The sequence below is a fragment of the Heloderma suspectum genome, chromosome 1 (assembly GCF_057233095.1).
Source record: "Heloderma suspectum isolate Gila_16-S chromosome 1, 16-S_ref, whole genome shotgun sequence".
In the NCBI taxonomy this organism is placed as follows: Eukaryota; Metazoa; Chordata; class Lepidosauria; order Squamata; family Helodermatidae; genus Heloderma; species Heloderma suspectum.
Genome location: NC_139458.1, coordinates 51151564 through 51164351, shown reverse-complemented (window position 1 = coordinate 51164351; position 12788 = coordinate 51151564). Strand labels below are relative to the sequence as shown.

At 40.5% G+C, this 12788-nt stretch overlaps 1 protein-coding gene across 1 annotated transcript in view; it reads left to right on the top strand.

Annotated features, from left to right (window-relative positions):
- Nucleotides 1–12566, top strand: part of MIA2 (MIA SH3 domain ER export factor 2) — an 83212-nt gene extending 70646 nt beyond the window's left edge. Inside the window, exons 23-30 of the mRNA XM_084842929.1 lie at nucleotides 4117–4184; nucleotides 5239–5321; nucleotides 5711–5839; nucleotides 7782–7940; nucleotides 8356–8487; nucleotides 9586–9659; nucleotides 10942–11173; nucleotides 12040–12566. Of these exons, the coding sequence (XP_084699055.1) occupies nucleotides 4117–4184; nucleotides 5239–5321; nucleotides 5711–5839; nucleotides 7782–7940; nucleotides 8356–8487; nucleotides 9586–9659; nucleotides 10942–11173; nucleotides 12040–12200 (1038 nt within the window). The 3' untranslated portion in view covers nucleotides 12201–12566. The remainder of the gene's footprint in view (nucleotides 1–4116; nucleotides 4185–5238; nucleotides 5322–5710; nucleotides 5840–7781; nucleotides 7941–8355; nucleotides 8488–9585; nucleotides 9660–10941; nucleotides 11174–12039) is intronic.
- The last annotated feature ends 222 nt before the right edge of the window (nucleotides 12567–12788 follow it).

The window sequence follows — 12788 nt, the reverse complement described above, 5'->3', positions numbered from 1 at the left end:
GGCTAGAGGGCACAAGGTTGGGTAAGGCTGCTATACACATCCCCCTCTGAATCACGTCTTTCAGAATCATTCTTTCAGAGTAACAGTCCGTGTTGTTGTTCAGTCGTTAAGTCGTGTCCGACTCTTCGTGACCCCATGGACCATAGCACGCCAGGCCTTCCTGTCCTCCGCTCTCTCCCGGAGTGTGCTCAAGTTCATATTCATTGCATCAGTGATGCTATCTAGCCATCTCATCCTCTGCCGTCCCCTTCTCCTTTTGCCGTCAATCTTTCCCAGCATCAGGGTCTTTTCCAGGGAGTTTTCTCTTCGCATTAGGTGGCCAAAATATTTCAGCTTCAGCTTCAGGATCTGTCCTTCCATTGAACACTCAGGGTTGATTTCCTTTAGGATGGACTGATTTGACCTCCTTGCAGTCCAGGGGACTCGTAAGAGTCTTCTCCAGCATCACAGTTCGAAAGCATCAATTCTTTGGCGCTCAGCCTTCCTTATAGTCCAGCTCTCACAGCCATACGTTACTACTGGGAAAACCATAGCTTTGATTATACAGACCTTTGTCGGCAAGGTGATGTCTCTGCTTCTTACTGTGCTGTCTAGGTTTGGCATAGCTTTTCTCCCAAGGATCAAGTGTCTTTTAATTTCATGGCTACAGTCGCCATCTGCGGTGATTTTGGAGCCCAAGAAAATAAAATCTGTCACTGCTTCCATTTCTTCCCCTTCTATATGCCAGAAAGTGATGGGGCCAGATGCCATGATCTTCGTTTTTTTAATGTTGAGTTTCAAACCAGCTTTTGCACTCTCCACTTTCACCCTCAACAAGAGGCTCTTGAGATCCTCTTCGCTTTCTGCCATTAGGGTGGTATAGTCTGCGTATCTGAGGTTGTTGATAATTCTCCCAGCAATCTTAATTCTGAACTGTGATTCATCCAACCTGGCGTTTCTCATGCTGTACTCTGCATATAAGTTAAACAAGCAGGGCGACAATATGCAGCCTTGTCATACTCCTTTCCCAATTTTGAACCAATTGGTTGTTCCATGTCTGGGTCTTACTGTTGCTTCTTGACCCTCGTACAGGTTTCTCAGGAGACAGGTAAGGTGGTCTGGTACTCCCATCTCTTTAAGAATTTGCAACAGTTTGTTGTGATCCACACAATCAAAGGCTTTAGCGTAGTCAATGAAGCAGAAATAGACGTTTTTCTGGAATTCTCTTGCTTTCTCCATGATCCAGCAAATGTTGGCGATTTGATCTCTAGTTCCTCTGCCTCTTTGAAACCCAGCTTGTACTTCTGGTAGTTCTCGGTTCACATACTGCTGAAGCCTAGCTTGTAGGATTTTGAGCATCACCTTGCTGGCATGTGAAATGAGCGTAATTGTACAGTAGTTTGAGCACTCTTTGGCATTGCCCTTCTTTGGAATTGGAATGACCTTTTCCAGTCTTGTGGCCACTGTGGAGTGTTCCAAATTTGTTGGCGTATTGACTTTAACAGCATCATCTTTTAGGATCTTAAATAGCTCAGCTTGAATACTGTCATTTCCGCTAGCTTTGTTGTTAGTAATGCTTCCTAAGGCCCACTTGACTTCACTCTCAAGGATGTCCGGCTCAAGTTCAGTGACCGCATTATCAGGCTATCAGGGACATTAAGTTCTTTCCTGTATAGTTCTTCTGTGTATTCTTGCCACCTCTTCTTAATCTCATCTGCTTCTGTTAGGTCCGTGCCTTCTTTGTCCTTTATCATGCCCTCTTTGCACAAAACGTTCCCTTGAGATCTCCGATTTTCTTGAAAAGATCTCTAGTCTTTCCCATTCTATTGTTTTCCTCGATTTCTTTGCATTGTTCATTTAAGAAGGCCTTCTTGTCTCTCCTTGCTATTCTCTGGAACTCTGCATTCAGTTAGATATATCTTCCCCTTTCCCCCTTGCTTTTCGCTTCCCTTCTTTCCTCAGCTACTTGTAAAGCCTCATCAGACAGCCACTTGGCTTTCTTGCATTTCTTTTTCTTTTGGATGGATTGAGTTGCTGCCTCCTGAACAATGTTACGGACCTCCATCCATAGTTCCTCAGGCACTCTGTCTATCAGGTCTAATCCCTTAAATCTATTCCTCACCTCCACTGTATATTCATAAGGGATATGATTTAGGTCACACCTGAATGGGTTAGTTGTTTTCCCTTTGTTTTAAATTTAAGCCGAAATTTTGCAACAAGCAGCTCATGATCTGAGCCACAGTCAGCTCCAGATCTTGTTTTTACTGACTGTATAGCGCTTCTCCATCTTTGGCTGCAAAGTACATAATCAATCTGATTTTGACATTGACCATCTGGTGATGTCCATGTGTAGAGTCACCTCTTGTTCTGTTGGAAAAGAGTGTTTGCTATGATCAGCATGTTCTCCTAGCAAAACTCTTAGCCTTTGTCCTGCTTCATTTTGTACACCAAGGCCATGCTTGCCTGTTATCCCGGTGATTTCTTGACTTCCTACTTTAGCATTCCAATCCCCTATGATGAAGAGGACATCTTTTTTTGGTGTTAGTTCTAGGAGGTGTTGTAGGTCTTCATAGAACTGATCAACCTCAGCTTCTTCAGCCTCAGTGGTTGGGGCATAGACTTGAATTACTGTGATGTTGAATGGTTTGCCTTGGATTCGTACTGAGATCATTCTGTTGTTTTTGAGATTGTACCCCAGTACTGCTTTTCCCACCCTTTTGTTGACTATGAGTGCTACTCCATTTCTTCTAAGGGATTCTTGCCCACAGTAGTAGATACAATGGTCACCTGAATTAAATTCGCCCATGCTTGTCCGTTTTAGTTCGCTGATTCCCAAGATGTCGATGTTCAGTCTTGCCATCTCATGTTTGACCACCTCCAGCTTACCTTGATTCATTGATCTTACATTCCAGGTTCCTAAACAATCCGTGCCTTCTTGTAAAAAATAAATCCTTTAAGCCAGATGTCCTCTTAAAATGTTTGGCTTCACAAACCTGTCCTGGCCTTGTTTCAGTGCTATTTTAATAAATGTTTTGGCTGTTCTCTGCTGCCTTTATCTAACAGTAAAACAGTCTGTCCTGTGATAACATTCTGCCAGCAGAACAAAACATCATTGGTTTTGCGATCTTTCCTTTATGACAAAAAAACAGAACCCTCTCATCCCATTATTATAGGGCACTCCGCTTATATCAAGGGATTCACACAAATGCAATCTAAAGGCTTCCTCCCACAGATAAATTAGCATGGTAGTGTTAAACCAGAAGGTAAAATGTCCCAACTAGCACCGACAGCTTCCCAAATAATCACTGTTTTGGACTGTGCCTCCTCTATGAATCCTGGACAAACCACTGTTTATTATTTTCACCCGCAACAACAGAGCTAACACCGTGTAACTTGTGGGTGTTGGGGATGCTGGCATTTAGTAGCTACACCATCAGGGAGCACTCTAATTAAAATCCAGGGTTTTTTTCCTAGTCCATTTATCATTTGCTAAATCTGCTGGCAAATATGAATGTATTTACATCTTTAACCTTAAAAACCATAACGAAATTTGACTTCAGTTTTACTGCCAAGGGCAGACCTAATGTTATGTTGTAAAGATCATTGCCTTGATCCAGAGATCAGCGTATATATAATTGCGTTGAATAATCACCTGCCTGTGCAGGCTGTCCTACTTATTTAAGTGCATGGCCTCTTAGCTATGCCTGAATATTCCATCAAAACGAATGGGGAAGCTCTTACTGGCAGGGGAACTTGCATCAGTTTTTCAGAGCTCCCTTGTCGTCTGTCAGTAATAACTGGATGTGATTATTTGTGATTAAGGAGGCAAACAACAAGTAACTAAAGGCCAGAGTTAAGCCTTGACCCTAAATGTAGTCATGGTGGTCCAGCACTCCAGCATGTATTGGATTCTGCAGAGCTTTGGAATATGGCCATTACTCATAATCCAGTTACATGTGTGAGCTGGTTGTGTGTACTTCACTTTTAGGGTCATGTAATTAATGTATTGGCCTTCTATTAGACTGCTGTTCTAGGATGCAAGTTAAAAGCTTACAAACTTTCATCTGGAAATGTTTTTTGTATTTTAAGGAATGGTAATATTTGATTATATATATATATTTTTATTTATTTATATAGCTGACAGCCCGGGCAGCTGAAAGACAACTTAATGATAAAAGAAAAGAAAATTTGGACAGTAGACAAAAGTAAGTATAAACATCTTCATGCTGAAAAAAACATGATTTTATTGATGTGCTAAATAATCATTCAGTCTATATGGCATCAGGACTCAGGTTTACCACTTATGTGTTATCCTTATGACTTTTTTGGCCATCTTAGAACCAGCACAATTATGCTTTGTACACTTGAATAATAATAATGGGTTCTGATGGAATTTCAACTGGCAAGTAGCGCTGCAGGATGGGCTTACTTGACCAGGGATGCCACGTGAGCTGCATCAGAACCACCCACTCTGTGTGTCAGTTGCAAGTACACTGACCAGAATCACTGAATCAAGTTACATGTGGCTTTAAAAATGTGCTGCCAACTGCTATATTGAGCACAGTTAATGTGAAAATACATTAGTTCTATTGAAGTCATTGAGACCAGTCTCCTTGTAAATGTGATTAGTTTAGAGGGTAGCTTACTTAGGTTTTTGTAAAACTTTAAATAAAGTTCCTCTCATTTAATTGAAGTTCGTAGTAACCAAACATTGACTATTCAGATGCTAGCGTATGAATTGAATTCCACTTTTTTAAGGGCCATACTAAACATATACTCCTGAGTATCTGAATGTAGATAGAATGGCTGGGACCAAGAGGGTCCTTTATACAAGTGGCAACGACTTTCCTTTGCACTAGCTCATCTCTCCCTCCCCCCAATTTCCACTAATTTCTCCCCTTGTGATGCAGCCTTCCACACACTGTTCAGGAGGGTCCCCTGGCCTTCAGGAACAGCTTGGGGGATGGTGTGTGCAAGGGGCTGCAGCAGGAGGAAAGACCCATTGCATGTACTGCTGGTGCTTCTCTGGATCTAAGCTATTTACATAATAGTTTGAGATGTTGTGGCAGTAATTCAATTCTAAGTGCTTATTTTTTTGACACTGTAACCTTTTGGATCAGACTACTTGTATTTTATTTAAATAGACCCTTCTGACACTTGTAATCTGTTAGATTAACTGATTTTAAATTTTGCATCAGCTGAAAAATTGAGTTATAGAAAAATATATAGAGGTTGATAATGTTTACTTCTTTCTTTTAGATTAACAGAAGCAGAATTTAAATATGATCTTTTGGAAAAAGATCCTTACGCCCTTGATATTCCAGTTGGAGCATTTGGCAGAGGTACATTATTAAATGTGCATCTTACTGTAATATGAAGAGATCCTGACTAAATTTACAGAAATATTTATAGAAACATAGCTGGCATTTTATGCATGCAGACATCATTTGCATTTAATTGAATTGCACCACCAACTGCATATTTTGTTTTTTATTCCCAGTGTAATCTATATTCTCAAACAAAAATCTGAAGCATCGTTGGAAGATTCCTAAAAATGGCTTCTTTAGCTCTTTTATGCCAGGGCTGATAGTAAAATCAACAGATGGATTTTTCTTGTGTCCCAAGTTAGTTTTAAACTTAGAACCTGAGTTGAGAAGCAAACTGTTATTCTATATATACACCCATTAACTCTAACCTTGTGAATTTTAGCATTTTGTTTCAACTGTTCCAGAGCAATCCCCATATGGACCCTCACCAATGGGCAGACCTTCATCAGAAACAAGAGCTTTTCTTTCCCCCCCAACCTTATTGGAGGGTCCCTTAAGACTTTCACCTGTGCTTCCAGGTGGAGGAGGAAGAGGTACAATTCTTAAATTTGAAAACTTAATTATTATGAATTCTCTCTCCTCTTAGTCTATCCCTCCTTTCTTGGTGATGGATCTGTGAAAATATACTAAAAAGAACCCTTCTAAGCTTATGCTTAAATTATCCACTGCTCTCTGGCATATAGTTTAGGGCAGCAGTAGCAGTTACGACTACAGGATTTTATGTACTAAAAGTTATTTGTACTAAACAGTGGGCTCAATTCAAAAGTGTCTTTCTCCATGCAAAAGAAGTCCTCTGCTCATGGAAGGACTCCTTTATGCCTCCCCCTAAAGCATTTTGAGAAAATTGGAACTAAGACTACGCTTCCATTAGCACTTGTACAATCATTCATGGAACTGTGCTTTTGCTATTTGTTCTTTGTTCACAGTTCTTTTGAACCAACCTTAGATGAGCAGACAAGCTGCTTTGGACTGTTTTCTAATTTGATAGATATCTGAGGGCCAGTATGTAAGGGTTGTTTTTTTTTGCTAGCTAGATGGTTCTGCATTACATTGTTTGGGTATTGAGGTGGGTGCCCAAGCCAAAAAACATAAAACCAAAATTTGTTTGATTAAAAAAAACACCTAATTTACTTTAAAATTAATACTGCCTATTCATTTGACTAATAAAAGTGAACCGAGTGGCACCTTTCAAAACTAGGAAAGTGAGATGAAAGGAAGAGTAGGTCTTTCATAACACTTTGTAGCAAGAATGTATGAGTCTATTTGCATTTTAGGCTGTTTGCAACAGAAGAGACAACGAAGGATTTTGTTTTTAACTGATAAAAATTGACAGCATGTGGTGAATTAGGAGTGGTTTCATTTTTGTTCTGGCTTTTGTTGGAGAGGATGGAGGAAACATGTCAACTTGCTGGCGTTAAAGTTTAACTGTACCCTGAAATTGCTGGTGTTCAGTCTGACCTAGTACAAGTACAACAGAATAGGTGACTGACCAACACAAACCACTACTTGGAAGCCAGAAAATAAACCATACTTCAAAAGCATGTCAACAGCCTGAATCGTTAATTAGAAATGGAAAACATTGTAACGTGATTTGAATTATTGCCCTACTTGATTAAAGTGGGGCGTTTTCTTATTCTTCTAAATGAAAAACAACCTTCCTCTAATCTCTTTCAGCTGTCTTCTTACTTTAAAGGTAAATAACGTGATTTAAGAAAAAAATTGCATATGATGGGGTCTCTCCATGCTGGGGTGGACGGACAGGATTGGCCCTGAGGAAAAAATGTCTTTGCCAAGATGTTGCCAACACTGATTAGGCTGATGAAAAAGCTTTAACATTCTTTCTTTCTTTGCTCAGTGAGAAGAATCTGAATATAATGTAGACTTTGTTTCAGAGTGCATGTTTTTTCTTTCTCAAAGGAGCTTAGTGCTTATTGTACTTGTGACTGACTGAGCAGTTGTACCCGTACTGGAAAGAGCACAAGACTGCAAATTGCTAAAGGGTGGGACTTCTGAGGGCCATGCGTGGTGTTCTACAACCTCTCTTAATGGGCTAGTTCAAATGTCATAATAAGCCATGATTTGCTTCCATTTTTTATTAGTTGTAGCTTGTTTTGTTTGAGCCCAACAAACTGTGGTTAATCTTTACTATGGTTTGTTGCATGGATTATGAAGATGGCCTCTTACAACAAACCATAGTAAAGATTAACCAACATTTGTTGGGTTCAGACAGAACAAGCTGCTGTTAATGAAAAACATGTGAAAGCTTCCAGTCTTCTTGCAGCTACACCAGGAAAGGAAGCACTTGAGCCCAAGGTTCACTGCAGCTCATTCCCATCATGATAAGATATGGTTTATTCTGACATCTGAACTGGTTCAGTGTTTTGGGATATCATGGTTTTGGTGCTTGTGGGTTTGATGAGAACTGCTCCAGTGGAGATCTAAAGTGATTGAATCCATTGTACCTTGTTCAATTAGGATCAAGAGGACCAGGAAACACTGGTGCCTATGAAGTTGGTAATGAAAGAGGAGAGATGAATTCTGATAGGTTATCTGATCCCCGCAGACCACCATCTGACACTGGATCTTTGTCACCTCCATGGGACAGAGATCACAGGATAATTCCCCCTCATGCAGGTAACTAAACCTAGTGCATCATTCTTTGGAGAACATACATTTTATTGCTTAAACGGCAATTGCAAAATGAAATATTGCTGGGCTCCATTTTACAGTGGACCTTGCTGCAACATCTGGAGAGATAAGAGCCTCTGCACCAGGAGTTTTGGGTTCAAGTGTTTATGGTATACTTCAGAATAGCACAATAGGTATATTATAATGATTTTAATAACTGTGCTTCAAGATTTCAGCACCATATTGATGGTAGAAGACTTCCATACAGAGTAGTTAGATGTCAGGTTTCTGTTAACTAATTAATGGGAGTTATTGCCCCTTATGCTTTAACTTGCATATTCTATAAGGAATACATGATAAAATTGGCTGGCAGGCATTGCTGAGTAATTCTAAATAAATTGCACCTTTTATTGAATGGTAGGTCAGCTGTACAATGAGCAATCTCTTCCTCCTCGACGACCAGAAAGATTTTATTCCAATCCCCCAAATTCTGGAAGGCTTTCAGGACCAGCAGACCTAAGGAGTTATAACATGCATTCATTTGATAAAACAGGTAGGAATTGCTGCCTTTGTGTGCCTGAATGAAGGAGTTTATTATGAAATTGGCTGCAGAAGTAATCCTTAGAATTGCCAAGGCTTAAAACTCAGAGAGCTGTCAAAACCCAAACCCTCAGAGACTTCAGCACTTTCTTTTCTCTTGTTAGTAACATATCAAATAATGCCAATAATGACTGTCATATTTTGACATTAATGGTCTTTGCCCTCTGTAATACCCACTGTAATCCATGTTTATGATACCAAAAAAAGGCAATGCTGGAAGTTAGGAAATGCCTGTGCATTTCCTATTTTGATCAGACTATTATGCTTTGCTTAACAAAGGTAACATCATGGCTTTATCCTCACAACAGGTGTGATTACACCGGGTAGAGAGTGGATGTATTCAGTAGTTGCACAGGCAGAAGGCAGCTCGTTCAATCAAACGTTCTCTTCCCTTCCTGCCCCTCTGCAGCATCTGTACCCCCTGAAAAGCTTCTTCAGAAAGTTGGGGGGTCCTCCTGAAAACCATGGGGTGTGTTGTGTGGGATTGCAATGGCAATTGCCTGAAATCAGGCGGAGGAACCTGGATAGACTTTTTGAGGGGTGCAGGGTCTGCAGCAGGGGAGGAGTGAAATAGATCAGTTGCACAAGAGGAATTGGATACAACCTAATAAATTTGACCTGAGTTGATGTTTAAAAATCTGTTCATCCAAGATATTTAACCTGAGATGGCAAAAACATTGATTCAGGCTTTGAAACAAATCAACATGAATGGTACTTGTTCTCTGCAGCCAGCATAAGCATTTAAACAATGTTCTTGGTGCTTACACAGAAACTGTTTTGAAATGTTTGCCTGGTAAATGTTCTCTGCAGTAGCCTTAAGATTTTGTTAGCTTCAGCTGGGAAACTGCAGCTCAAAATGAGTGTGAGCAGGGATGACATCATGTTTTAAAGCGTATAGAAGCATTAGTACATTCTCACTTGGCAGTAGTGTTCAATAAATGTGTGCAAACATTATGTTGGACAATGTCTACACCCATCTGTTCTTGGGAGGAAATCTGTTTGGGAGGCTGTTTAATGCTAAAATTCATATTGGGTATTTCCCCACACCCAGATGGACAAGCATCTGAAAATAACTCAAGAGTGGACTTGAGTGGAAATGGAATGAAAGATCATCCCAATGACAGTGTAAGTAATAGACCAAAAGACTGGCAATATGTCATATTGAATCCCATTTGGCACAATTTTGTTTTCCACGTTCTTGCTGAAATTGGCAATTATTAAACTGATTTTGCACAACTTTTTGTATAGCTTTATCACCTTGTGGACATTTCCACAGACTGAGTAAATGTTAACTAAGCTAATGGCTCCATGACTGAATGAATTTACAACCTAAAAGAGCAAGAAAGATAAAAATGCACAAAAGCAATAGATAATTAAAATGGCTAGGCTAGATTTTTGGCTGAGGAATGACACTGGCTTGGATCCTGACTAACACTCCGGTGGGAGTGTCCCCTTAGTGGAGTTGAGTTCAACTCACAGGATGCTCCTGCCAGTGGAAGAGAGTGGAGGACAATTTTGCCCATTCCCCATATTCCCTGCAGCCCTTTACATGCACTGAAAATATGCTCCAGAGGGTTGGGGGACCCTCTGGAATAGTTGGGTGGCGCAGAGGGGAGAGGAAATCTGTAAAGCCTCCCTCCACTTCCTCTAGCAGAAGCCTCCACTGGATTTGAGTCTCTTCTGTAGATGGGAGGAGCTCTTCCATTTTCAGAAGAGAACTCGTGATCCAGCCCATAGGGCAGCATCCAACACTGTTGGTCCACTTACATAAGAGAACTCTAGCGGTGTGCCAATAGCTTAAGCTGGCATGACAAGTTTTTTGGGGAAACCAGTCACACCAACTTCTGCTACTGGCATACCACTGGAGGTCGCCTACGCTAGAGATAGTCAGTAGCGTAAGTGGACTGGCAGTATTGGATATTGCCCATAGTGTCTTGCTTTAATTAACTTATTTCCATTTGTAACCTTTGAATTTGGTTCCATTACATTTCAGTTAGCTCATGTTTCTGATTTGGATTGGGCTTCTGCTTTGACCTTCCCTCTTCCGTGCATAAGCCACTTCCAATTTATGTAAACAACCTCCAGTTGCCCCAGTCAGTTGTGAATGTGAAGTGCAGAGCCAGACCCCTGGGTTGTTTAGGGCCTAAACAATTAACACAACAACAAACCATGGGCTAATTGCTACGCTGTTCAGCCCCTAAACAAACCATCAGTCCAGCATTGCACATCACGTTCACAACCTTCAGTTAGGCCCATCGGAGGATGTTTATAGAACTTGGAAGTGGCTCGCAGATGGCACACGTCCCTGCAAAATGTGGGTGAAATAACCCGCAATTTGCCACCTTGACATGCAAACTCAGTCAGCTTCTTTCCAAAGATTAACTTGCCCAGTTTCCTTTTCACACAGACAATGCTCAATATGTTGGATCAGTCCTTTGCACCTGAAAATGAAACCGTTGGACCGGGAGTTGTACCTCCACCACTGTCCTTATTTAGAGCTCCTCTAATGTCAGTGGAACCAAGAGGACCTTATATGAGACGAGGCCCCCCATTTCCACCAGTGCCTCCTAGTGCTGTGTATGGACCCCGTGAATATTTTCCAAGAGATTTTGCTGGTCTGCCACGTCCTCTACTGCCAAGTATGTACTTGTTCTTCTTACGCTATATTTCTTAAATATGTTCATAGGACAATGTTTGGAAACCACAATAACCTGAGGCACAATTTAGGAAAAGTTATGTGCGTCTTAAGTTCCACTGAAAATACTGGGCTTAAGCTAATAAAGGCTAAGCCATTCTATTGCTTTCAGTTAGACTGAGTAGCAACTAACCCATTCTGCCTAAGTACTATTAACATACAATTTTTCCAAGTTTAAAACAGTTTGAGGAGGTTACAACCATTTTTAGTGCAGGATACAGTTAAATTTTAGCTCAAATGTATATCAGTTTATGGGCATAAAAGACATTCTTAATTTTAAAGGAAGTTTCTGGGTATCAATCATTCAGGGAATTCTGTGGTCTGTCTGCTATTCTACGACCCTTGCCACGTGAAGGAGCAATATTTCCAAGCTTTCCAAGACCCTCCACAGTAAAATGTTCATGAGTGAAGCACAGTGGTATAGCTTTAGAGCAGCCTCCCCCAACTTCTGCCCTCCAATATGCATGCTGGCTGGAGGTGGTGCCAGTTGTAGTCTGAACACAGGTTGGGGAAGCTGCTTTACAGGCTCGTATCCATAGTGTCCCTTGTGAAGTTGGCCCTAGCAACGGCCACTCAGTAGTGATTAGCAGAGGCATTAGCTGTTCAATCTTTTTCCCCCTCCCCTCTTCAACAATTGGTTATAGCACAATGGAATTGTGTTACCGAGGAAAGTTTCTAAAGTTGTCCCTTAATGGCTGGTGGTATTGATGTCAGTGGTGTGCGCGCATGCTTCCAATATAAAGTCTGTAGGAAGGGAGCTCCGTTCTGAATTAAGAGCTAAAGAAGATTTTGATCATTCCCTTTAAACAGTGAGAGGTCCATTTCCTATGAGGCCGTTTTCCCAATATCCACCTCCAAGACCTGGATTTTTTCCGCCACCGCCACCTGATAACAGAAATGAACTGCCTGCTGAGTCAACACATCTATCAACTGTGTCTTCTACAGATCAAGAATTGCAACAAGAAACTTGATTCTAATTTAAAGTAACTATCCTTTTTCTCTTAACTCAATAATTTGCTGTTAAGTAACTATTGTTACTTAAGCAACTCTTATTATAGTATTGCTCAAATTGAAGCCTAATAGAGTAATTCTCAGGAGAGTGTTCTGTAAATAATGGTTTAACTGTGAATAAATTGATCATCACTGTACAGCAGCAACTTTTAAATTATTTTTAATTCGCATATCTAGGAGATAACATTAGTTCCACCTAAGAACTCCAGTTGTTTTTGGACACATCTGGTCTCAGAAAATCATTGCATGTGAAAAGATACTTATAACAAAAGGCAGTTGTGAAAAAATTAAAGGATTTTAATAATTTGTGGTATTTTGACTATTTAACAAGTGTCTCCTGCCTCCTTTCTGTCAGTTCTGAAGGTAGATCTCATGGTAGTCCTTAGAGGTTCCACGCTTTCTCATGGTCTACATATCCACTGGTATTGTAAATACTGTCTGAAATACGTTAGACAAGACTACTCCCACAATGTTTTCTTCTTAGTGTCATTTAATGTTTTGTGTTTTATAATTCTTCAGAGATAAGGCAATTCTCCCACACTGTCACT